The 24,840-nt window shown below is 41.7% G+C and overlaps 1 protein-coding gene and 1 pseudogene across 2 annotated transcripts in view; both read right to left on the bottom strand.

The window, feature by feature from the left end:
- LOC105743444 overlaps positions 1–22,230 on the bottom strand; it is a 29,145-nt pseudogene extending 6,915 nt beyond the window's left edge.
- Positions 1–24,383, bottom strand: part of Tshr (thyroid stimulating hormone receptor) — a 226,920-nt gene extending 202,537 nt beyond the window's left edge. For both annotated transcript variants that reach the window (XM_023702145.1, XM_004624709.2), the window contains exon 1: positions 24,135–24,383. In XM_023702145.1, the coding sequence (XP_023557913.1) occupies positions 24,135–24,304 (170 nt within the window). In that variant the 5' untranslated portion in view covers positions 24,305–24,383. The remainder of the gene's footprint in view (positions 1–24,134) is intronic.
- Positions 24,384–24,840: the final 457 nt, after the last annotated feature.

A 24,840-nucleotide genomic window follows, 5' to 3' on the forward strand; every position in this document is an offset into this window, starting at 1 on the left:
GTGTGTGTGTTTTTTACTATTTTGTATTTTTAAAAAATAAAAAAGAAGTAATGGCTGAGAATATCTTATTTAAAAGATGGGCAAAGAACTCAAAGAAGAAAAATAACGATCAATAGCTATACAAGATGTTGTGAAAGTATTGAACATCAATGACAAAGAAAACTTAAAAGCAAATAAAAGTCAAAGACAAAAGAATGACAATCAGACAGATTTCTTAAGAGCAATAACAGGGGCAAAAGGTAACAAAGCTGTATCTTGACCTCTTGGTATGGATGGAAAGAGAAGACAGGATGGTGGTAGAGCTTTTCCTTTATTATTTAAAAAGTAGAAAAAACCTGGCACAGTGGTGCTCACTTACAGTCTCAGATACTTGGAATGCACAGGCAGAACTGCAAATTTCAGGCCAGGATGGAAAATTCAACAAGACCCTGTGTGTCTCAAAATAAAATCCTAAAAGGGTCTGGGGATGAAGTTCTGTGTTGAATATTTGCTTAGCATGTGCAAGGAGGCCCTGAGTTCAATTCCTATTGGAAGGCACAAATGAATGAATGAATGAATGAATATGACATAACCACATTAAAATGGCAAAATGTTAACTTCTGGTTAATCATGATGAAGTATATAGTCATTGCTTTGCTGTGTTATTTTTGTGATTTTACATGTATTATAATTTCAAAAAGTAAGTGCAAGAGTTAATCAGATACAAAGGGATGGAAGAGAAAGAATGTTTCGGTGAAAAGGAATGGGTTGCGTGAATGCATTAGGAGCAGCAGAGTGGAGAGCACATTCGAGAATGTAAAAATAGTTCAAAGTAAGTGAGCTAATGGAAGTAACTAAAGTACAGGGAAACTGGTGAGAGATCTTACTGAAATGAGGGGTACAGCCAGATGATGGGGGGCTTTGTAAACCATGCGGAGAGTTTGAGATTTCCCCCTGAAAGCATCAGGAGCCATTAATGTAGTATATGGGGAGCTGAGACTCCCGCCCCCAGTGCATTCCAGACGGATCACTATAATTGCCATGTTTAGCAAGGATAAAACAAAGACAATTTATAATGGTTCAGGTAGGAAAAAGTCATAATAGTATGAATTTGGATGACAGCAGCATTAATGAAATGGAGGCAGAGTTCAGAAATATTTAGGCTGCAAATGATTGATAATGGATTTTTATTTTGTAGATGAGTGAGGTGAAAATATAAATTCCATGCTATTTGGTTTGCCATCTGGGCAAATAGTGGATCCATTCATTGTGACGTGTATACAGAAAGATAGTTTTGACTAGGAAGATTATAAGGTTATTTTGGAAATGTTAAGTATTAGGACTCTATAGGATATCTAAATGGGCATTAGATGATACAAAATGAATCCTTGGAAGAGACATCTGGGTTAGAGATATGAAACTGCAATTTGTTATGGTTTAGAAGGGAAATGCCCCTTCTCCCCAACAGAGGCCATGTGCTAAGGGTGTGGGTGGTGCAAACTCTACAAGGTTGAGCCTGGTGGAAGCAAGTTAGGTCACAGCAAGTGGACTCTTGAAGGGAACATTGGAACTCTGGCCCTAGCCTTTCTCTCTGCTTCTCAGTTGTCATAAGTAGAGCAGCCCTTTTTTGCCATGTACTCCATGATGCTCTGCCTCGCCACAGGCCCAAAGTCATGGGGTCATCTGACCATGGACTGAGACTTCTGAAACTGTGAGCCAAAGTACATCTTTCCTCCTACAAGAGAGATTATCTCAGATAATTTAAAAAGTTATAAAGTTAGCACTCATAAAAAGTTAGCTAACAGAATTCATTAGAATCTTGTTAGATATACGAATGGCAGTGTCATAACTTTTTAGAAATGTGTGGCCCATAAGAACCTAAGCAGTGGCACCACTGAAGTGATAATGAGAAGCTTGTGCAAAAAGCCGAGGTCTGTTTTACTGCTTTTTGTGTTGCTGTAAAATTCTTTTGTATGACTTCTTGGTGCTGCGAGGTCTACAAGGAGGTTGATTTAGTTCTTGAGCCGTGGTGGTGCTGGCATGCCTGCGAGGGCCCCCAGCTGTAACACAACATGAGGAAAAAAAGAAAGTGATCCTCCCTTGGACAGGACAGAGAGAAAGAAGTCACTAGAGACATAGGAGGGGCCAAGGTTGCCTCCTCTGCTCTTGGCATTAGGGATCTAACCTCAGGCCTTTGCCTGGAACCACATCTCCAGCTCTTTGTTATTTTTTGGGATACCATTCTCACTTAATTACTAATTTGCCTTGGTTGAGCTTAGGCTTGTGATCCTTCTGCTTGATCCTCCCAAGGTATTAAGATCATGTGTGCTATCATGTGCCACCATGCTGTGACAGTGGGGCCGGAGCCTGGTCTTGGTGCCAGATGTGGAGCTCCTCTAGCAACCAGTGTTTGCTCCAAAGCTCCCCACTTTATTTTGGGGAGCCCTGCCAAGATCTAGGGCTTTTCCTGCCAAATCCTGCTTTCATACTCTTTATCTGTCTCAGATGTCATCTTTTGACAAGTCACTTGCACTCCTAACTCTGTCTCAGCTGGTTTCAAGAATAATCCAGCTGGTCTGGTTGGTACTAAATGTATTCAGAGAAGAAAGGAGGTATAATGAGGTTAGGGAAACAGATCACTACTTCCTGTCGACTGAGTGGTATTTGTGGCCGTGAAGGTTGATCTTGAACATCAACTTCATTGGCTTGTGAGACCTCTAGGTTATGAGTGAAGCATACTTCCCGGAGTGTGTGGAAGGGTCTTGGGGCCTCTTCAAGTCCCCTAGAGGCCCCTTCTTTTCTGACTCTTCCCCTGCTGTTTCCCAGAAGCTAGGAGTTGGGAAGAACTGAAAAGCAGCACTCCTGTCCTGGGGCCAGCTACTCCTGCACTGAAACCTTGAAACTGGGAGGGAAAAAACTCAAAACAGAAAAACGCTAGTCTTCCTCCAAGTCATGAGTATCAGGCATTTGGCCCCCAGTGATGGGAAGCTAACACAGGGGTCTAGATAGTCCCTGGCACAAAATGGAAGCCCACTTTCTAGGAAAATTACTAATGGTGGCTTTAAAGAATGTTCTGTAAAGAGAGTTGTCTCATCTCGTGCATCGATCTGTCTTATAGAAAAGAGCACAGGTTGGGACGGTTAAGGAAGGAGTAAGGAGAAAGAGGGAAAGCAGTGTGTGGCTGGGAAAAAAATGGCTGGATCTTGTTAGATTGCCCTGAAGCTACAACCGACAGATAACGCTGAGACAAAGCTGAGGAACAAACACAGATTTTAGTTATGAGTTGTGCCTTTGTTCACATCTGAGGAGAAAAATAAAACTAATTTACCATTCAGTGGAGTACTGTATAAGGATTGGTCTACCCATGTATCTGTTGACATGAAAGTCTGCTGGCTGGCAGCACAGCCTACACAGGACTCGGCAGCACCAGGCTGTGATACAAGCAGCCCCACCATGTGGACCACATGAGCTGGGAGGCCTTATTGTATTGGAGGTATAATATGGAGTCCATGGCAAGTCCTCCCTGGAGGATCAACCTTCAGCACTCTAGAGTTCTGGAGTGAGGCCATACCTCTTGCAAAGCAGAAAATAACTGATGTTCTATAGGGCCCTAAAAAAATTTTTTTTTTGTATTTTTCAGATTAAGACTGAATATTTCACCATGGAAAATAAGCAACCATGGATCCTAAAATACACACGATGAGCTGTGCTGTGTAGGACACATAATACTAGGCAGATCAGCAGAAGTTCGTCAGATGGAGTGTGGTACATCAGGGCTCAAGTCTCAGTAGGACTACACAGCACAAGTAAATGTCACATGCATGTGATCTAGACCCCCTGTCCACAACACATGCATCTGCTGAGATGAAAGCCATGCTCCTGTGCACTCACACCAGCAGCTAGGTGAGCTGCTCAGTAAGAGCGGCTTCGGAAGGAGGAAGAAGCTTGCTGAATAATCAAGTAGGTCTGGTATATGGATACTAATTCAGTTTTTTTTATTTTTTATTTTTTAAAGAAGGATCTGCAGGGTGTTCAGGGTCTCACTACTAGATAGGAGTTGTAGTGATCTGCCTGTTTACAGCCTCCCAAGAGCTGGGATTACAGGCCTTGAGCCACCACGCCCAGTCTCAATTGCTGTCTCATCGTGCTCCAGGGACGGGGCTGGCATAGCAGGTCCGGATATCAACCTCCTGGCCCCTGTGCCTGCTTGCAGGGGCTTTAATCCTCTGAGCTATTTGCTTTTTTTTTTTTTTTTTTTGTGGAACCAGGGATTGATCTGGCTGACTCCAATTCAGTATTTATCCACCAAAAATGCTTACTAGCTGCACAGGGAAGTGGCTTTCAATGATAGTGCCAAAAGCAAATCTTCCTAATGAGACTTCAAGAAAATGTGCCCAAAAGTAGGCATATATGTGGACCTTTCAGCAAAGGAACTGACCAGCTGATCAAGATCCTGGGAAGAAAAAGGCTAGCAGAAACCTTTAGAGAAGGAAGCATTGGCCATATTTATGGAGATGAATAAATAAATGGGAGTGAGCATATAATCTGATCTTTGTTTTGCTTATTCATGACCATCAAACACCAGATGCCACAGAGAAAGCATTGAACAATTTTGCCAGTTGCCAGGCTTTATTATTGGCAGATTAGTGTACTTGGCACGTGAATAGGCTGATAGAGATGGAGGCTGCCCATGGACCAACAGCAGAACTTGCTGTTGCCACTTACCAAGGCTGACCTGGCTCCTGCCACTATTGAAAGCCCAACCAATTAGCAACAGAAATCAATGTGGTGCTTTCCTTGAGGAGATCATGTGGCCCCTTATTGGCAAGTTGATCATAATGATCCTCTTTTTTTTCTAGAAGGGCCAGTAGTTTATTTTCATGGTTGTAGATATTTATACTGGGTAATTATTTGCCTTCCTTGTCTACTGAACCTCAGGTGGCATCACTGTGGGAGGAGATTTCAGAGTGACTGATGTATAGGTGTGGAATATCTGCCCTACAACACAGCAGCTGACGGGAAAACCTACATACAGAGGAAACAGAAGAATGAAGTTATGACTATGAATCCCCTGGTCATATCAAGTACCACACAGCCCAGAGCAGGCTTCAAAGAGCAGTGAAATAGCCTACCAAAGGCACAACAGAAGTGCCGATTTGTAGGCAATCTTCTGCCACAGAGGGGTACAACTGAACAAGTGACACATGAATTACAAACTCCATTTGGCTATTTTGTGCCTGCTAGGTAGAAAACGAGTCTGGAAACCAGTAGGCGGCTGGAGTGGTCCCCTTTGGCACTTTGTACATGTCCAGTGGCTTCCTTGTCCTACAGTTCTATGCTTCTGCTCTGGGAAACAGAAGTTGTAGGGGTTGTCAAGATGTTGCCCACTCCTTGTTTACTTTGGCTAGTGGACTAAGGAAGGAGTCTGTTTCTTTTTCTTTTTTTTTCTTTTTTTTTTTTTTTAAATGAAGTTAGGACAGGGTCTATGAGGTCTCACTATGTAGATCAGACTCATAGTAATTCTCCTGTTTTTAGCCTCCCAAGCTCTCACCACGCCCAGTCTGAATCACTGTCTCAGTGTGCCCAGAGGGCGGGACCAGCATGGCACGCCAGGGGGTGAACCCTGGCCACTGCGGTCTGCCTAAGCAGGCACTTTTATCTGCTGAGCTATCTGGCCAGCCCTTTATTTCTTGTTAGGAACAACTGACCCTAATCAGGAGGAGGAGATAGGACTGCTGTAACACAATGAGGGCAGAGAGGATTATGGGTAGTATGCATCGGATCCACTTGGGCATGCGATGATACTTGACTATACATGGACCAGTGCCACAGCTCGGCCTTAGAAGATTATGGCTACCAGGGCCTTGGAAATGAGTGGTTTGACTATACTACTAGGTAAGTTATCAAAACCAGCGAGGTGAAAGCTGAAGAAATCAAAATAAACAATGGAAAAGAAAGAATGGCTACCAGCTGTGATCTTAAAAACAACTACAGCAGCAGAGGCCAGAATTTATCCCTCTAACCATGCTCTTCTAAGTTTTGCTTAAAGAAGAGAGACCCAGGGGGATCCTGGCTACCAAGTACCCTGTCTGGAATGGATCTTGGAGAAGTAGATCTATGCAATGTAAGGGCTGTGTGATGGCTGTTTGTGACAGTGAGTGCTTCCTGCAGAAGCCCACTTGCTGTCAAGCCACAGGGAGTACACCTGGCATGCCTACCCGCTGTGGCATCTTCCTCCCTGTGCCATAGCAGATCTACCTCTTGTGCTGATTGAAAGACTCCTAGTGAGGCAACAAGCTATCAAGGAGCGCCTCATGGAGGAGGCTCAGGGAAGCCATCAACAGGGACAAAAGCTACCAACCATCAAACTCTGGAAAGGATCTAAAAATATCCATTGGATTTTGCCACAAATGCTGCTAGTAACTTGGCAAGAACTTTTTCAATTGAGTAAGAACAAAAGCCCTATTGCACTGAGCTGAAGGGTGAATGGGAAATCCAAACATAAAGAGAACAACTTGAGAAAACTCCTTATGAACACTTATGTGGGAAGAGAAAGATGGAGCGGGGGAAGTAGGAAGAGATTTTGGACTCAGATGCAAGAATGTTGGAAGAAAAAAGTAGAGAAAAGACATTTGAATGGTTATATAGCAGTAGAAAAGATTCGGGGGTGGGGCACTAGAAAAATAGATATTCCCCAAATATTGATAAATCATAATTTCCATATTTTTACTCCACTAAGTGAAAAAGATTGTCTCTGCGTGACAAGGAGCTCTTTGGACACTTCACCCTGACTTCTTTGGATCTTCCCAACAGTTCCCTGAAATAAGACAGAGCCACCTTATGCTTTTCATTTAACAGACTCAGAAGGTGAGATACAGAATGATTACGTGCCTTGCTTATAACTTATTGAAAGTTTCTTGACTTACAATCTCCACTTTTCACTCTCACTATGAAAAATCGTCTTTTCTACATGAAAATCTTGAATAATTTCCCTCCTAGGTGGGAAACATCAGTCTTCTGCTCTTAACCATGACTTTTAGCTGACATAGTTTTATGTATGATGTTTTGCTGCTTTAGATAATGAAGATGTTGAGTAAAATATGAAATAAAATAAAACAACTCCCTCATGTCATCTTCTCCCCTCCTCCCTCCTTTTTGGTCAGGATATTCATACTTGCTACAAAGCGTCAAGTTTCCTGTGAGTGAAAGGAATCTTTCATGAGTACCTCAGTCTTTCTGTAATCACACAGAACTGAAGTGGACAGAACATTAACGAACTCTTTTCTGCTTCATAGAGTACATTTCAGGGCTCCTGGTTTTGTTGCTATAGGGCCCAGGGATTGAGGGTGGTTGTAAAGTGGTAGTTTGGTTATGCTCCATAAGAAAGCCAGGCAAGCATTAAATACGGGCATCTGGAGAATTTGGAAATACTAATGGGCTTTTTAGACAAACTCTAACACAGAACAGATAAATTCTGCTTGAAGATTTATGGGCCTGCCTTGGGTCCTCTGACACAGAATTGCAGTCACTTTATCCAACTTTCCCCGGCTAACTCATCCCCGAGATGATTATCTTTGGAAAAGAACTCTTGTGAATCTTTACAGTGTCCCTTTTGTAAAGTGGACAAGTTCGCTCTTCATAGAGCTGTACAACTTGGGTGCCAGACAGCCAAAGAATGGTTTCTGCATGGACATGTGTCCTCTACAAATTGGACAAGCCAGTTCTTAGAAGCCTTTAGACTCTCCGCTGTACTGGTGAGAACAACTATCTTGTACTCGAGGCATGATCTCCCATAATCAGGGCATGTGCTGCCTTACCAGGTATTTCACATACCTACAATGAGAATTAAGCTCCTCATAAACACTAGATGATGCAGACATGATGGACCTCATAGCTTTTGCTAGTTTTTGCATCTTGTGTGTTGAGAAAATAGAGTCTCCCACACAGAGAGTACTGGGAGAGGAGAAGCTGACCACATGTCTGCCTCTAAGATCAAAGCAGGTTGGGGGAAAAGAGCTAAAGGAAGGCACTGATGAACGTAAGAAAGTAAATAATCTATTTTTCTCACTTAATATTTACTTATTTATTTGTATTTTAGAGAAGGGTCTACAGGGTGTTCAGGGTCTCACTACTAGATTGGACTCATAGTGATCCACCTATTTACAGCCTCCCAAGAGCTGGGATTACAGACACGTACACCACAATGCCCAGTCTCAATTGCCGTCTCAGCATACCCCAGGGGTGGGGCCAGCATGGCAGGCCTGCTTGTAGGCATCACTTAAGTTTTAGAAAATTTTCTTTCATCTAAATTTTTAGAGGAGATCCAAAATGCAGTATAGAAGCTAACATTATTGTAAAAAACAGCAATAGCAACAGGATATCATTTGAGTTGTTCTTCAGCTTCCTTACAGTAGAGAAAAGACCTTTGGTTGAATACTGTATAAGCGAGACAGGGAAGTGTTTACACTTTCAATGGTACAAACAGCCTAATACAGCACACACGCCACAGGTCTGCCACCACTGGTACAGACTTGTGATAGAATTACAGATAACACGGCCTAGATTGTTACTGTATTGTGTCCTCTTTCCTAGACATGGTTGCCTAAGATTGCCAGGAGAGGCAGAAGGGAGAAATGCTATTTCTCAGTCAACTGACTACAAATATTCTCCTTCACAAGATGGCCATGCTTGAAACTTTTTGATCTGGGGAAATGGTTTGCTATTCTAAGCCTCTGAGAATAAGTATGGACATTTTTAGCGTGCCAGTTGTTACACCCAGTTAGACACAAAGTGGGCCTGTCCTCTACATTAGTGTACTAAAAATGCAGGTGCCTGAGGCATCTTGGAAACCTTAGTTTGGCCTGTTTGTGTCTGTCTTCTCATGGGGCTGCTTGTCTGATCATTCATACTCTCTCTCTCTCTCTATGATGTAAAATACTTGAACATGTTATGCTCAGAGTATTAAGACACAAAAGCTTGCATATTGTATGATTACATTTATAGAAAATTTATTGAATAGGTAAAGCCATGGGGATAGGAAATGCATATTAGTGGTTGCCAGGTGTTGAGAAGACTAGTGATTGGAGAATGCATGTTTAACTGATACAAGTTCTTCTGAGATGATAAAAATATTCTAAACTTGATAAGGTGATGGTTTGCAGTATTGTGAATGTACTACATTTTACCAAATGGTATAGTTTAAGGTGGTTGTCTTATATTAAATATAATTTATAATTGAGAGAGGAAGCGGAGAGAGAGAAAGACAAAAGAAGAAGGAGGAAGGGAAGGCAAAGAAAGAGAAAAGAGAGAAGAGTACAGACACCATATTTTGAAAGATAGCTATGGGATAGTAGAGAGGGGCTTGGGTTCAGAGTTAGGAAATCCAAGTTTGATTTCTGAGTCTTTCATTTACTGGTTCTAACATCAAACACAAGGTAATTTTTTTATCTCAGTCCCCTCATCTATATCAGACTGAAATACCTACTTCACAGAGCTGCTGTGAGCACTGCGATATTATATATGTAAACACAAAAGGCCTGGCCACAGAGTTGACACAACATACATAACTGAACGAAAGAAAACAACATAATAGTGATATCTTCAAAGGTAGAAAAAAGACGTTTAACTCACTATTGTTCAAATATAGTGAAAGGAACTGGGATTAATAATTCATAATAGGTAATTATCATCATTAGTTTCAAAAGTGGAAACACTAAAAAAGTAGACAATTTTATTCTTATAATCTATACTTCATGTATCCGGTCTTGAGACATTAATTTAAAGCTAAAAAATTAATGTGGCCAATTCTATACTCTAGTACTATATCAAGTGATATAACATTTCATCAATTTTAATGCACATTTAAAAAAAAGTTAGTATCTCAGAAAACAGGAGTCATTAACATTAAGAGGCTAGATCCTGCTAAGGAAGTGCTTATAATACTGTCTCATGATATCTGTGGAAAATGTTCCCCTGAACATTTCCAAGTGGGACCTGTAGCTATTTGCCAAAACAACAGCCAATCAGTAAAGAGAAATCCCAGCCTTCTCAGGAATGACTTGCTATAATTTTTGAGATGATACCGAGTCCTGCATCTGAGGACAAATTGTAGATGTCAGTGTCCACATTAAAGACCTACAGCAGAACAGTGGTGCTTCCATGTCTTCATTTCACCTATCTGCCTCTGATAGAAACAAAAACAAAATAAAAAGACCAAAGAGATTCAGAATAGTGAATGACAAAAGACTATTTACCCAGCAGGTAGGTTCTAGTATAGCTGCTGTGCCAGGTATATCCTTACTGGAATATGTCAGTACAACATCTAGAACTTGACACAAACAATTAATCTGGTGAATGTATTCTGTTTTTGATCCCTATCAAAAGTAAGATACCTATACAAAGGAAGAAGAGTGGTCTGTATTCGCTGTTTCATTCAAAGGCACCACCTTCCAACTGTGTTGCATAAGTCAGATAGTGTTGAGTCTCAGCATCACCCACCTCTTCATACAGGTGATGATATGCTAGCTGGACTTCATGAGTAAAGTATAAAAAGAAGCCCAGATATCCAAGTAAGAAAGTTGAGTGTGAGGAGATAGAAGAAATCCCACAAAGAATGGAGGGTATTTCCACTAGTGATGTGTTTAGCCTAGGCATTTGAGACTATGTACCTCGAAGGTAAAGAACAAATTATTGTATTTTGCCTTTGTTACCTGTTACAAAGCAGTACATTATGTCTTGGGCCTCTGTGGCTTTTTGAGGCAGTATATATATCGCTTGGGAATGGATATTCTAAACCATTTGCTCATTTGTTAGATAGCTTTAAAAGCTACCAGTTTCAGGTAGGATCTAGAATATAAGAAGACACTGGGTATGTAGCTGAGTGGTACAGCACTTACCTAAAATGTACAAGGCACTAGGTTCAATCCCCAGCACTGCAAAACAAAAAAGTCTGTGGCAGATTCAGACAGAACTACCAGCTTCCCTAGTCTGTAATCTATACAACCTAGCAGAACTGACTACTAGTGGTGTCCACTGTTCATAATGATATTTTGTGTATTCTCCCAGTAAGATAACTAAAGCTCAGGCTCCTAAGGTTTTGAGCAAGTCTCTACCTTCTGAAGAACAGAAATACTTTTTTGGAAAATAGATTCTGGCATACTACTTTGTCTTAATAGAGACTGAAACCTCTTCATGGGACACCAAGTACCTTTTGACTGTGGTTGCTGATTATGAATATGGAATTGTCACCTCCACTGAGTCATAAAGTAAGGCACTGGACATTTCTGTATTCTGGATCAGGCAAGTCTGGAATAAAAAGGTAACTCACTTGAGATGGCTTAGACTCTGACTTCACTCTGTTGTACCTTTACCTCTCCTGGGTTCACAGAGACTCTGTATGACCAACTGATGGAGGGGAAAGATGTATGACTGCTTTATGGACTGGTCCAATAAAATAGATCAAGCAAAAAAATGAGCTAGTTTCTGACATTGTCAGTGCTGCAGATAACCCATTACTATTATGGACTACTGGACTATATTGGATTATTTTGCTGAATTCACACACCTACAATATTTGAATGACAATGGAATACCTATTTATGACAAAACTCAACAAAAAGGGGGGATATAAATGAAGGACAATTTTGTAGTGAAATATCTATCTATATCTATATCTATATATATTTGTATATACAAAATAGTTATGATAGATATACAGCTACTTTCTCTTAGTTCAATGAGAAGAAAGATTTGTGCTAATAGTGTTTAGATAAGACATCCTGTCTGCATCTTGTACTATGAATGACTACTACAAAGACAACAATATGCAATGTATTAATTATTATAACTGTCCTACTAACCTGTTTTGAAACTGTCTCGTTGCTATTTGTTTCTCAATAAAATTAATTTAAAAACAAATGAGCTCGAGCTGCACTCAAGCTTGGTACTTATGAAGAGCAGTGAAAAGAAATACTCCTGGTGAATAAAGCTGCAAGCAATCATTCATTTTGCATGAAGAGAGTCTTACTCCCTTACTTACTATTACTGAAATATCAGTAAGGAGCAAGTAATTTGACTAGTTTTCCACTGGTCTGGAGGGAATAATATTGGAACATAAGGAACAGGAAAGAGGTGTATGGATGGATCTATGAGGAGGGGCACAGATTACAGATTATGTGGATCGTTGTATATCATGTCAATGCCCATCAGAGAGTATCCACTAGTTACTCTGGCTGTTGATGACTCTAAACAATGAGATGGATGAGAAACTCATTCTATTGGTGTCTACCTGTGATAGTACAATAGGCATGAGTGAACCGGCCATGGTAAGGATGGAAGCCAAGCAGGGGCCCAAATTCAGGAGCTCTGGTATGATGTATGGTTTGTCCTCAAAAGGATCCCATGCTACAAGCTTGGTCTCTCAAATAATGGCATTGAGAGGTGGTGGAAATGTTAAAAGGTGGACTTGTGGAAGGTGATTCAGCCATGGAAGACCTATCTTGGGAAGGCATGAGAACAGTTTCCTCAGGACCCAGTTAGTTCTCCTGAGAAAAGATTATTATAAGGTATAACCTTGGCCCCTTCTACATATGGCTATTCTTTCTGCTCTACTGTTGTGATATATAGCCAGAGGGTTGGCTAAATAAACACCATTACTATAATGTTTGGGTTTTTAGCACCAGAATCATGAATCAGATAAGCTCCTTTTCTTAATTAAGTGCCTAGCTTTGGGAATTTTCTCATAGCATCATGAAACAGACTAAGATAGGCTCCTTTTCATTAAGGCTAATCTTGAAACTGCCTCAGTGAAAGCCTAACCTGCCAGCAATAGAGACCAGTGCTGTGCCCATAATATAGCAAATTTCCTGAAAGAGAATAGCCAGTCATTTGAAGGCACTCTGATCACACTGTATCCTTTCCACCTTGTAGTAAGTAAATGATTTCTTTTGAAAATAGTCATTACTTTGGATTTAACTTTATCCAATTTCAATGCTTCCACCAACATTATTGTTCCACTGTTTATAGAATATCTGATTGACCAATACAAAAACCTATACAATTTTGTGTCAACCTAGAGATACATTTCATGGTAGAGGTGGTACAACAAAGGATTCATGACCTCTTTTCCACTGTACCCCATGTCCCCCTGTCTTCCCATGTACCTCACCATGCAGAAGCTCTCTGCCTACTAGAATGATGGAATGGACATTAGAGTCTGCAAGGGTGCCAACTTGGGAACCTAACCAATAACATGTATAAATTGAACCAAGAGCCATATATGCTGTGTTCTATATAGCCAAAATATGCAGCACTATGGGCCTCTGAATATTGGTAGGATTGGCCTTCTCACCATCAACTCAGTGACCTTGAGCTTTTTGTTTGTATTGCTGCCATATTAGAGGCATTAGTTGATGGGTACAAGGTTACTTCTGCCAAGTAAAATACAGAAGAGCTTGACACTATAATGATCTCTTATTCGTTTGGGCTTCTCATTTCAGGAGGAGTTTCTCAGCTTATAGAAATAGTAGACTGTGTACCATAACAAACTACAGCAGCCACTGTCCATTAGTGGCAGCAAGGAATATGTCTAACATGTAGGGGTTTCACAGAGCAACCCCGGGCTATTCTGTACCAAGTGATAAGGGTAGAGGGAAAAACAGCAACTACAGCTGACAAAGGCAAGTCTCTAAAGGTTCGGGAACCTTGGAGTTGAAGTCTGTTCCTTCCAACAGGCAACTCCTCAGCCAGCCAAAGTGTTAGCCACGGTGAGGGAAATCTAGACCTGGAGAAGGAGAGAGATGATGACTATCTAATATAGCCTTTAAAATCAGCTGCAGGGCTGGGGAGATGGCTTAGTGGAATAAGCGCTTCTCTGGCAAGCGCAAGGGCCTGAGTTCAATCCCTGATTCTGCCAAAATAAAAGAAAATAAGGCTGCAACGGAGGGGCCTATATAATGAACCCTCTCATTTGTGCATCTTAAAAGAGTTCTGCAGTAGACTGAATTTCTATCTTCTTCTTTCACAGGAAAGAAGTAAGGATAGCTCATTCTTACAAAATTAAAGGCTTTAGTATGGGAGCCAGGTAGATTAGAAAAGTTGGGCAGAAGGGACTTGTAAAGTCTAAATTATTCTGAGTTCTTTTTGCACACCATTTTAGCCTTACCTGTCTCTTATTGTAGCCATGCTATAGCTCCAGCTGTGTCCTGACTAGCTCCTGAGAGGCACCACCTGACGGTCCTGCACACTATACCTCCCTATCCTGAGGCTTTCCTGTTATTCCCTAGGACTTAGCGCATCACCTGTATATCAGACGTAAGGTTGGTAGAGCCAATATTCTGACCCACAAGGGACAAGAACTGGGAGATATGTTTTCCCTTCCTCCCTCCTAGAGCCAGAGTCCTGAGATGCACATCATCTGAATGTTTAGGGAGTCACATGGCATCTTGTAGCATCCAGCAACCGTTTGCTTCTATCAGCTACAAGTGCTCCCTCTTTTCCTGCTTCTCTTCCCCAACCCACTGTTCTGCTCCTTGGAATCAAACTCTCTAACAGGAATTCTCACTGCATCCAATTACAGAACTAAGATGTCACCAACTCTTGTTTTTTGCTTCAATACCGCACAGTCTTCAGAAGGCCTGTTGAGTTTACCTTCAGAATAAACCCGGGCTTCAACCACTTTTCATCACCCTGCTACTGAGCTGGCTCAAGTCACCATCATTTACCCAATGAACAAACAGCAATTTCTATCAAATAAAAACCTCACACTGTGCCCTCACCTACCTTATTTACCAGAACTGGCACTATTCTACTTTTAGCCCTTTTCCAAAGACAAAATGACCATGAAAAAACATTCTGAAGCAATTCAGGATATCAAGGCACCCATGACAGCTTAACTAATGACACTCTTAAAAGAAGACTTCCAGAATTGCTTCACAAAGAGGCTTGAACAGTGTGTCAGAAGTCAACAGTAGTATTTTGAGGGCAATGGCAAAGTGTCTTTTACTTAATAAATTAAGAAAACATTTAAATACCATGTTGTTTGATCACACCTCACATTTATGTATGTACATACACATTATATATAGTATACATTATATTGTACATGTAATATATATTTTAAATATACACTATTGTATGTGTCAAATATATATTATACTTCAGATATATATAATGATCCAGATCTACAAAGTTCAGCATATCTGTTCACCAGTAACTTCTCTGACCTCTTTTTCTATTTCAGTCCCATTTCTTTTCTTGTTGCTTCTTAAAACAAGTCTGCCTATTTCTGCCATGCCTCTCCTGCCTCTGTATTTATTTACAGATTTCATCTAGATATCAGCCTTTTTTTTTTCTCCTTGAGACCTTTTGTTATAGTCCTAATGCTTGTGCTCCTTCAAAATATTCCTCTGCTGAATCCTACCCCAGCGTGATAGAAGGAGGAAGCTGGTTCTTCGGGAGGTAGTTAGGTCCTAAAGGTAGGGCTCTGCTGTGAAAATTAAGGCCCTTGTACTAATATGACAAGGGAACTCTGCTTTTTGTCTCAAGAGAACACAGCAAGAAGGCAGCCAGTTACAAACCAGAAGGCAGGACCCTAATCGTGGCATCTAGCCATTTAATTAATTAATTAATTTATTTTTTTCTGTACTTAGGACAGGGTTTATAAGGTCTACAGGGTCTCACTATGTAAATCGGACTCGTAGTGATTCTCCTGTTTTCAGCCTCCCAAAGCCACTGGGATTACAGGTGGGCGCCACCACTCCCACTCTCGTTCACCATCTCAGCGCGTGTGTCGTGGTCAGCCCCCCCCCCGGGACCAGGCTGGCCAGCACTTTAGTTGGCTGAGCTAACAGGCCCGCCCTGCATTTAGCCATTTAAATGCCAATTCCAACATGCCTTCTCTCACTCCCTTTCTTTATCTTTCTTCTATACAGGTATACTTTTCACCATCTGACATTCCTTTTGTTTTGCTTTTTTCTGTTGTTGCTGTTTCTCCATGCTGTAATATAAAGTACTAATATAAGATACTTAGCGCGTATCTCCAATGCCTGGAAAAGTATAGCACATAGATGATCAATAAATATTTATGGAAAAACAAAGATTAATTGCAATAAAATACTAGTTGTCTAGAGATAGAATTTCTATTCACCTCAAATCTTTGGGCCATGTCCATCAGCCACTGTCATAAATCCATAAATACTGGGAAAGGCTAACAAAGATGGAAATATCAGTCAAAAAGCCCTGTAAAGACTTCCTCTCAGGAGAGTCACTCATTTTATCGGTCCTTAAATCCTATACACAGAAGCTTTCGCTCAGGTAGACTTAGTTCCAACTCACAAAAAGATTGAAATAACAACATATAAAGCCACAGGATGTGGCAATAAAAAGAGACCATTTAATTCCCCCTCTCTAGAGTTAAGTAATCATAATACTTGGGCGTGGGTAATGCTAACACCTGCACAGTACTCACCAAAAGCAAAATGTACCACATAAATAGAGAGATTAAGGTACAGTAGGAGAAATAAAAACTAAGTAGAAAAAAAGACCAAGATTTAAAAATTTCTTATACTTCGTTTTTATACTTTTCTGCAGTGAGCTGTAGGGGACTCAGGTCAACAATTTCTGACATTGCCAGTCAAGTAGAAGACCCAATACTGTTAGGGACTACTGGACACTTTTAGAATATTTTGCTGAGTTAACACACCTATAATATTCAAATAACAGAACTTAACAAAAAAGGGGATACAGATGAATGTCCATTTTGTATCTGTATATTCAAAATGGTTAGGATAGGGGCTGGTGAGATGGCTCAGTGGTCTAAAGCACCTACTTAGAACAAGCTTAGCAAAGCACAGGGACCATGGTTCAATCCCCAGCACCACATGCCAGCCAGCCCCGCCCCCTGGTGGGCCGAGCTGGCCACACACACACACACACACACACACACAAATAAATAAATTTTTTTAAAATGGTTAGGATAGATATATAGTTACATTCTCTTAATGAATAGAAGGATTTGTTCTAATAGTGTTTATAAATAGGATATCATGTCTGCATCTTGTACAGCAAATAATCACTAGGAAGAGAGTATGCAATGTGTTAATTATTGGAACTGTCCTACCAATTTGATTTGAAACTGTCTCATTGCTATTTGTTTCTCAATAAAATTATAGGAAAAAAAACTAGGAGCAAAAAAAAATTTAAAAATTGTACTTTTACGAAACACTGCAGCTTCAGGATATAAGCTCATTCTTTTTTTCTTTCTCTTCTCCCAAGACATAGTAAACAGGGCAGTTACCTTCCACCTACAAATGAGTTTGCCCATTTCCTTGTTACCTCACCTGGGAAGAGACCACCTTTTAGGATTTCCCCTCTGAGTGCACCATTATGTCACCAGTGGTGGGCTATCCTCTCCCACCCATAGACAAGACTAAGACCATAGATTGTCACCTCCCAGATTTCCACCACCCAAAGCCCTTCACAGATTTCTAGTTCCCAAGGGTATTGGGCCTGGTTGCTCCGAGCATCCGCTCTGCTCTTGAATGCATCCTGTTTCTCTGTCTAATAGGTGCTCCTCTTGCCTCTTACTGATGTGCTCTGAAAATTGCTTTTCTGTGAAAACAATCAGCAAACGTGCAAACTTATTTTAAAGAGGTAAAATAGGTCCCTTATTTTAGCCTGAGGCACCTCTGAGACAAGGTTGGGTGAGAAGACCTCATTTCCTGAAAGAAAAATTTTAATCAGTGGAGATCTTTCCAGGTCCCAGAGCGCTGTGGGAACTTGACTTATGGATGATGAAATATTTGAATATCTGGCATATCCTCCTGGTGACAAAGTAACCACAATAAGACTACCAGAAATCCTCAGGGGACATATACATGTTACCATATGTAAGGGAATGATATTTATTTGCAGGATGTTTTCAAAATCACAACTGGCAGCTTTGTAAATGAAAGAATTTTGTTTTGAAAATTTTTAGCACACTCTAAATATTCTTAAGAATTCATTCAGAAAAGAAACAGAGTCTGACATCTAAATGGTACACTTCAAATTCCATCTGTAATTTTGAACAAATGGGACCATTTTGCCTATTGTTAATTTTTTTCTAGCTTAATGAAAGGCAACAGGTAATTAAGTATATCAGTTAACTTCAGTAAAAACAGAGAAAGCATAAAGAACTTAACATCAGATATGATGCATCGATCGTTTGTAAAAGATGCCTTTAAATTATTAACTTGATGAATGGCTACATTAATAAACTTCCCCATAAAAAGTCTCCTTAAAGTACAGCATAAAGTAACCATTTTAATAATATATTCAGAAGGGAAACTATCACATTTAAAAGTCAAGTGGCTTTTGCTTATTTTTAAATTATGTTATGCTCTTTGCAATAAAATAAATTGAGTCATGTGAATACCAAACATACACTTACAGCTATTCAAAAAAGCCAAATTATTCCAAAGCAGAATTTTTAAAAAAATTTGTATGCATTTAGTACAGGATCTACAGAATCTCACTACACAGATCGGACTCACAGTGATCCTCCTGTTTACAGCCTCCCAAGTGCTGGGATTACAGGTGTGTGCTATGCCCAGTCTCAATCGCTGTCTCAGTGCACCCTGGGGGCAGGGCCAGCACAGCACCATGGTGATCTCACCCTGGTCCCTGTGTCTGCCTAAGCAGGCACTTTAATCTGAGAATTTCTTTTTTAAATTTTTTTTGTATTTGGTACAGGGTCTTATTACGCAGCTCAGACTCATAGTAATCCTCTTGTTTTCAGCCTCCTTAGCGCTGGGATTATAGGCATGCGCCACAGTCTCTGTGGCTGGATCAGCATACCCAGGGAGGGGCCAGCATAGCCTGTGATGCTGGGAATCGAACCCCAGTCCCTGTGCTTGCCTAAGCAGGTGTTTAGTCTGCTGAGCTATTTCACTGGCCCTAGAATTTCTTAATTTGGGGGAAGGAAATGTGACAATATATGTACATACAAATTTTCACACAATAACAGATTCTTAGGAGTATGACTGAATTTCTTTTTTTTATTTTTTATTTATTTTTTTATGACTATGAATTTCTAGGAATCCCCTGAATTTCTGGTTAATAAACTTTAATTTGAAGGGCAACTGACATAGTTGCAGGAAACAGTATAATAATAGATAAGTCCAAGGGAGCAATTCCTATGATCTGAATACATTTAAAAAAGAAAACTCTTTTGATAAATGAGGCATGATGTTCAGATCAGATTAATTCAAGGTATTAAGATGTGGCCTCCAGGCCAGCCAGGGTTTGTTCACACAGATGGAAAGGACTAGACCTTCTGGATTTGGGCCTCAGTGGAGCTAATCTGATTTGTGAGGGTGAGCTCTCAAAACACACACTGTCTCTGACAGTGTCTGCCACTCTGGGCATTCACACCATCACCTCTTTGAATAAAATTCCAGGGGTATTCAAATAGAGGTATGTTAGGATTCAGAGAAATGTTGCCCAAAAGTCTCACTTACAACAGTACTTAAACATACTGAGTGTAGAATAGTGTAGATAAAACACAGGGAAAAAATCCCAAAGTGTTTGTCCAGTTTAGAAAATAGAGGGTGCTACGGCTTGTGTCTGGATGTCCCCCCAAAGCCTCATGCAGTCACAGGGGGAGGGAGGGGTGCTTTTCAGAGGTGGCTGAATCTAGAGTTTGTGACTGATTCATGGTCTAGTGCTGGGATTTTGGGTGTGAGTGCTACACCCACCTTAGGGTAGGTAGCCTGCATACAATATAAGGGACAGAAAGAGGTTCAGTCTTTCGCTCCTCCCCCTTGTGCTCTTGTTGCTTGTGCTGTTTCCTGTGGCCATGAACTGTCACCCTCTGCTATTTGTCACCTTGCTTTGGAGCCAGTGGAATATGAACTGAAACCTCCACAAACTGTGTGCTAAATAAACCTTTCCTTCCTTGATTCTGGGTGTCAGGTATTTTGTCTCAACAGTGAGAGAAGAGCAATCCAGACGGAGGGATAGTGACCTCAGGATGTAGGTAAGTAGTAGAGGGCTTACCCAGCATGTGTAAAGCATTGGCTTTAATCACCAGTACTGGGAAAAAATGTGAGATAGTCCGTCTTTTAGAGTAGTACATGCAGAATGCAAATAACTGAAGACAGAACCTCAAAACCACAACAGCAACTGCAGCTCCTTCAGAAGGAGTACAAGCATGTGTGTGTGGGGGGCGGGATAAAGCATTTACTACGTGCTTAGAGTCTGGGGATTCAGTGCAGCAAATGCATGAAACTACAAGCAGAAAGGTTAAAAGGACAAAGCAAATTAAGCCAGCAATTTCCTTTCTTCTTTCTTTCTTCTACCCCTCCCTCCTCCTCCTCTTCTTCCTTCTTCTTTTTCCTCTTCTCCTTTCCCCTCCTGCCCTGTATTGTATCCCCCCACCACCCAATACTAGAAAATGAATCCAGGGCTTTTGCACTGAGCCACATCTCCAATCCTTTTATATTTTGAGACAAAATCTCACTAAGTCACTACATTTTCCGGGCAGGGCTCAAACTTGCAATCCTTGTTACTCAGCCACCCAACTGCCGAGACTATAGGCCTGTGCCACCCCTCCTGTTGCAGTATTTCCTTGAGGAAGAATCCATACAGATCCATCCACTTTCTCTTCAGAGAAGTGAGGGTCCTCTCAGGCATAGTGGTAACTTTCTTGTTCTTCTTTTTTTATGTATTCAGTACAGGGTCTACAGGGTCTCACTACACAGATCGGACTTGCAGTAATCCTCCTGTTTTCAGCTTCCCAAGTGCTGGGATTACAGGCACATGCCACCATTCCTAGTCTCAATCACTGACTCAGCATAGCCCAGGGGTAGGGCTAGCACAGCACACAGGGGATCAAACCCCAGTCCCTGCACCTGCCTAGGCAGGCATTTTAGTCCACTGAGTTAATTTTCTAAGTTTTCTTTTAAAGTCATATGGTCTATATCCTATGCAAAGATTTAGGTATACTCTCTCATGGCATTTCAATTTCCTTAAATCAGTACTTCTCAATTGGGAAGAGTAATTTTTTCACACTTTCTGCCTACCAAGGATTGTAGAATGTCCCACTGGGGAGGAGGCATAGCAGCTCACCCTCACCTCCCACCAGGTAAAGCCACTGTTATATAATGAGAGGGTGTCCTGCCCCTCAAGAGGAGCCCAGGGACAACAAGATTCACAACCACCTCTTCTCTGATTACCACAAGCACTGTAACTTTCTCCCACCCATCACTAACACCATGGGGCATGTGTAGGTGTAGCAGAGAAAGAGGATGCCTTATGACCTTCTGACACCATAGTAACAGGGTAGAAGATAAGGCTTAGGAAGAATTGTTCTCCACACTGGAATAATTTGCAAAATGCTTAAAACAATTCATATAGCATTTTGATATAGGATATAGATATAAGGCAAATAACTTTGTGAAAGCTCAAGGCTTTACATTTTCGGCCAGTGGGAGCTCTTCAAAAACTGAAAGGGATCACATCATGAATAACATGAATCTTGGGCAGGAACATCCAGCAGGTTGCCATCTCTGCTAAGTAAGTATAGCATAAGTACCCAGGCTTTTCATCAATGTTCTTTTCCTTCTCTTGGAAGGCTTCATTCTTTAGGAACTTGCTCCTCATTATTGGCAAGGTCAGGTTCTCCTAATGGCTACTTGTGTTGTCACTGTGGTTCAGTGGTTCCCTTCAGATGGCGCTCATTAGCATCAGGATATCAGAAAGCTTCAAATGAATCCTTTAGAATTGATCAGAAGAAAAACTGACTTCTTCCAAATAAATGATGCCACTTGGTTCTCAGAGAGGTAATGAAGAGAACAGAGAACACAGCTTTCCTGCTGCTATTCCACAGCTTGCTTTTTGATATTCCCTCTTCTTAACATTTGGTGGAATTTTAAGAACATTTCTGTTTGATAGTGGTGGTGGGTGTGTACCAGGGAATCAAACTCAGGATCTTGCATTTTGCCAGGCAGGCGCTGTGCTGCTGAGCTATATCCCCAGCCTCACAGTGGAATTGTATTTATTATTATTATTATTATTATTATTATTTTTGGTGGAATTGGGGATTGAAATCAGGCCCTTGCGCTTGCCAGGCAAGTGCTTACTCTACTCAACTATCTCCCCGGTCCCACCGTGGAATTTTAAATAGGACAATTTCAGTTCCTTCATGCTCTCAGAGCCACATTTATCTTCAATGATGGGAGTTTCTGCCACTGATAACTCTCTGAAGAAGAGCATCTTTCTTGCAGTGTCTACACCGTGGACAATCTGAGATCATGTACTCATTCATTCATTCATTCATTCATTCCTTCATTTACTTAAGGTTTTTTTGAGAAGTGAAGTAGTTCCAGGTCCTGTGCTGGGCTTGAGGAATTCAGGGTGCCTGTGTTAGAGGAGCTCATGTCTGCTTGGGGAGGCACGTGAAAAGGAACCACAGGAAAGCACATGGGGCGTGAAGGCAAAGGACACATTCAGACCCAGACTGTGGAGGGAGGATAGCTCACGTAGTCTAAGGGTGTTGTATGAGGAGAGACTTCCTGCAGGAATCCACACCATACCTGGATCTTCTAAAAGGCATGAGCTGGATGAAGAATGCAAAGTGGGATTCAGGTGGGGGACAGAATGGGAGGCAAGGGTGTGTGGAGGAGCAGGGAGCTTTGGGGCACACATCAACAGGTCTGTTAAGCAGAAATTGGGCGTCAGAGAAATTAGGAGCAATGACATTTGATGGATCTTGAAGGTCTTGATGGATCTTGAAGATGGTTCAAAAGAAGTTTTATTCTGGAGGTTATATGGAGCCAATGTGGGGGATTCCTCACAAAAATGATGAAAACTTACTTTATTATGTAATGAGAGTTTGGAGAATGAAGCACCACTTGACCTTTATCATAGTCATTCATCCGGGGAGATAGGAGACAAGGGTCTCTCAGAACTCAGAAATACTTAGCTAGGCTGAAATGCTCTTTATTTACTGTTAGGCAGGTGCTCATGCTGCTGAGCTTCCCCTGGCCCTCTTTTTTTTTTTTTTTTTTTTTTTTTTTTTTTTTTTTTTTTTTTACTGCTGAATGTTCTTTTAAGCTAAATCTGTGAGAAAATCCTGAACAACAATTGCTTTTCATCTATTTACACTTTCTTAAACAGTGTGCACTTTCTTTGCTTGACTGGTTTGAACTAGTCTAGGTTGTTCTGCCATTCTTTCTATTCTATTTTTAACCAATCAAGAGAGCCTTTTTACCCTGGTCTTATCTACAGCTGACTTTTCAATGACTGATGTACATTTTTACTAAGAAATGTGTGTGTGTAAAATCTTAGTTGCCACCAAGTTTCTGATTTAATGACATTTATCATGCAAATTTTATTTTATTTTTTTCTTTCCATTTCTAGGCTTTTACCCCCAGATTTTATTTTATTATTTTTTAAGTCAAAAGAAAAAAAACCCAATAAAACCAATACAGAATTTCAAAACAAGATGATAGAAAATCAACAATGGTTATTGCATTGCATATTGTTATCTTCAGAGTAGTTGCTCAGATTACCAGATACAGGCATAGCACACAGATTTTTAAAAAGCAGTTTATGAAATGTCATCTCTGTCTACTACCACTTCTGTCACAAAGGAGGTTCTAGATGTGCTGTAGGGGTCGGTAGCTCACAACTAAGTAACCATACACACTATGTAAAAGGAACTTTATAAAAGGGGTCCCTGATAATTTTTCACAAGTACTCCAGAAATACTAAGACAAGAACTTACCTACAAAGACTAAAATAGACACTTTTGGAGGGTAATTTTTAATAACTGCCCAAGAAAAGAACTAAGAAAGTTTTTGAGTTTGCTTTTCATCGTCCTAATATCTGAAGTGAAACTAAGGTTCAGCCGGGGCAGGGTAGGCAAAGCGCCTACCTATCAGCCAGCTCTGCGGAAAAGGACACCTCGCCGTATCTTGCACCGCGTTTTGTGACTGTGTTACACTTCACGCGGGTGTCGGCAATAATACCTTCCCAAGCGTGGACGCCTGAGAGTTTCCTCACACCCGCACGCGCACCCCCTTTGGCCTGGTCGCAGGCTTCTCTGTGTACTTCTGCACACCTTTGCAGGACCCTGAGTCTCTGGTCCTACCCTTTCTCCTCTCCCGGCTACTCACAGAGTCTCGGTCCTGGGCGGCAGGCTGGGGATCAGGTGGATATCCTTGCAGGTGACTCTAAAGTCATCCTCCTGGTGGCATTCGCAAGGTGGGGACGGACACCCCTTCTCGGCCAGGCTCCCAGGCAGGAGGAGCAGCAGTGCCAGCCGCAGCAGCAGCTCCGGCCCCATTTTCCACGGCCCCCGAGGCTACTTCTCCATCACACGCGGCCGCCTCATTCTCCGCTGCGGCGACTTCTGCTCTCCCGGGCTGGAGCAGATGCGAGCGGGAGGGGCGCGAGGAGGCAGGGCTCGGAGCGGAGTGCTGTGACCTCACCACCCGGGCGCAAGCTGGAGCGGGAGAAGAGGCTCTCAAGTGCTCCGCTTCGCTAGGCAACTTCCCATGCAAACAAGCCTACTCCTCGCGTTCCTTGGCCCGAGCCATGCTGCGCGCTTCATGCGTTCCCGGACACCCAGCCCCGGCTTGGTGGCGGCCCAGCGCGTTCTTTCTACGACTTTTCCCCACACCCCATCTAGACTCTCCTCTCCTTTCTTTTCAACTTCCCGAGCCACCCTCTGTAGTGGGCGGCCTCCCACCAGCGCCGCCATCCCTGCGCCCACCGTGCGCTGTAGCCACACCATGTCCCCAAGGAGTGCACTGCCCCGGGGCAGACCAGTGTGTGCCCCGCAGAACTTCGGCCTTTTCCGGCCTCAGGCACCTCTGCTAA

This window comes from Octodon degus, unplaced genomic scaffold (genome assembly GCF_000260255.1).
Source record: "Octodon degus isolate 3935 unplaced genomic scaffold, OctDeg1.0 scaffold00007, whole genome shotgun sequence".
NCBI classification, from domain to species: Eukaryota; Metazoa; Chordata; class Mammalia; order Rodentia; family Octodontidae; genus Octodon; species Octodon degus.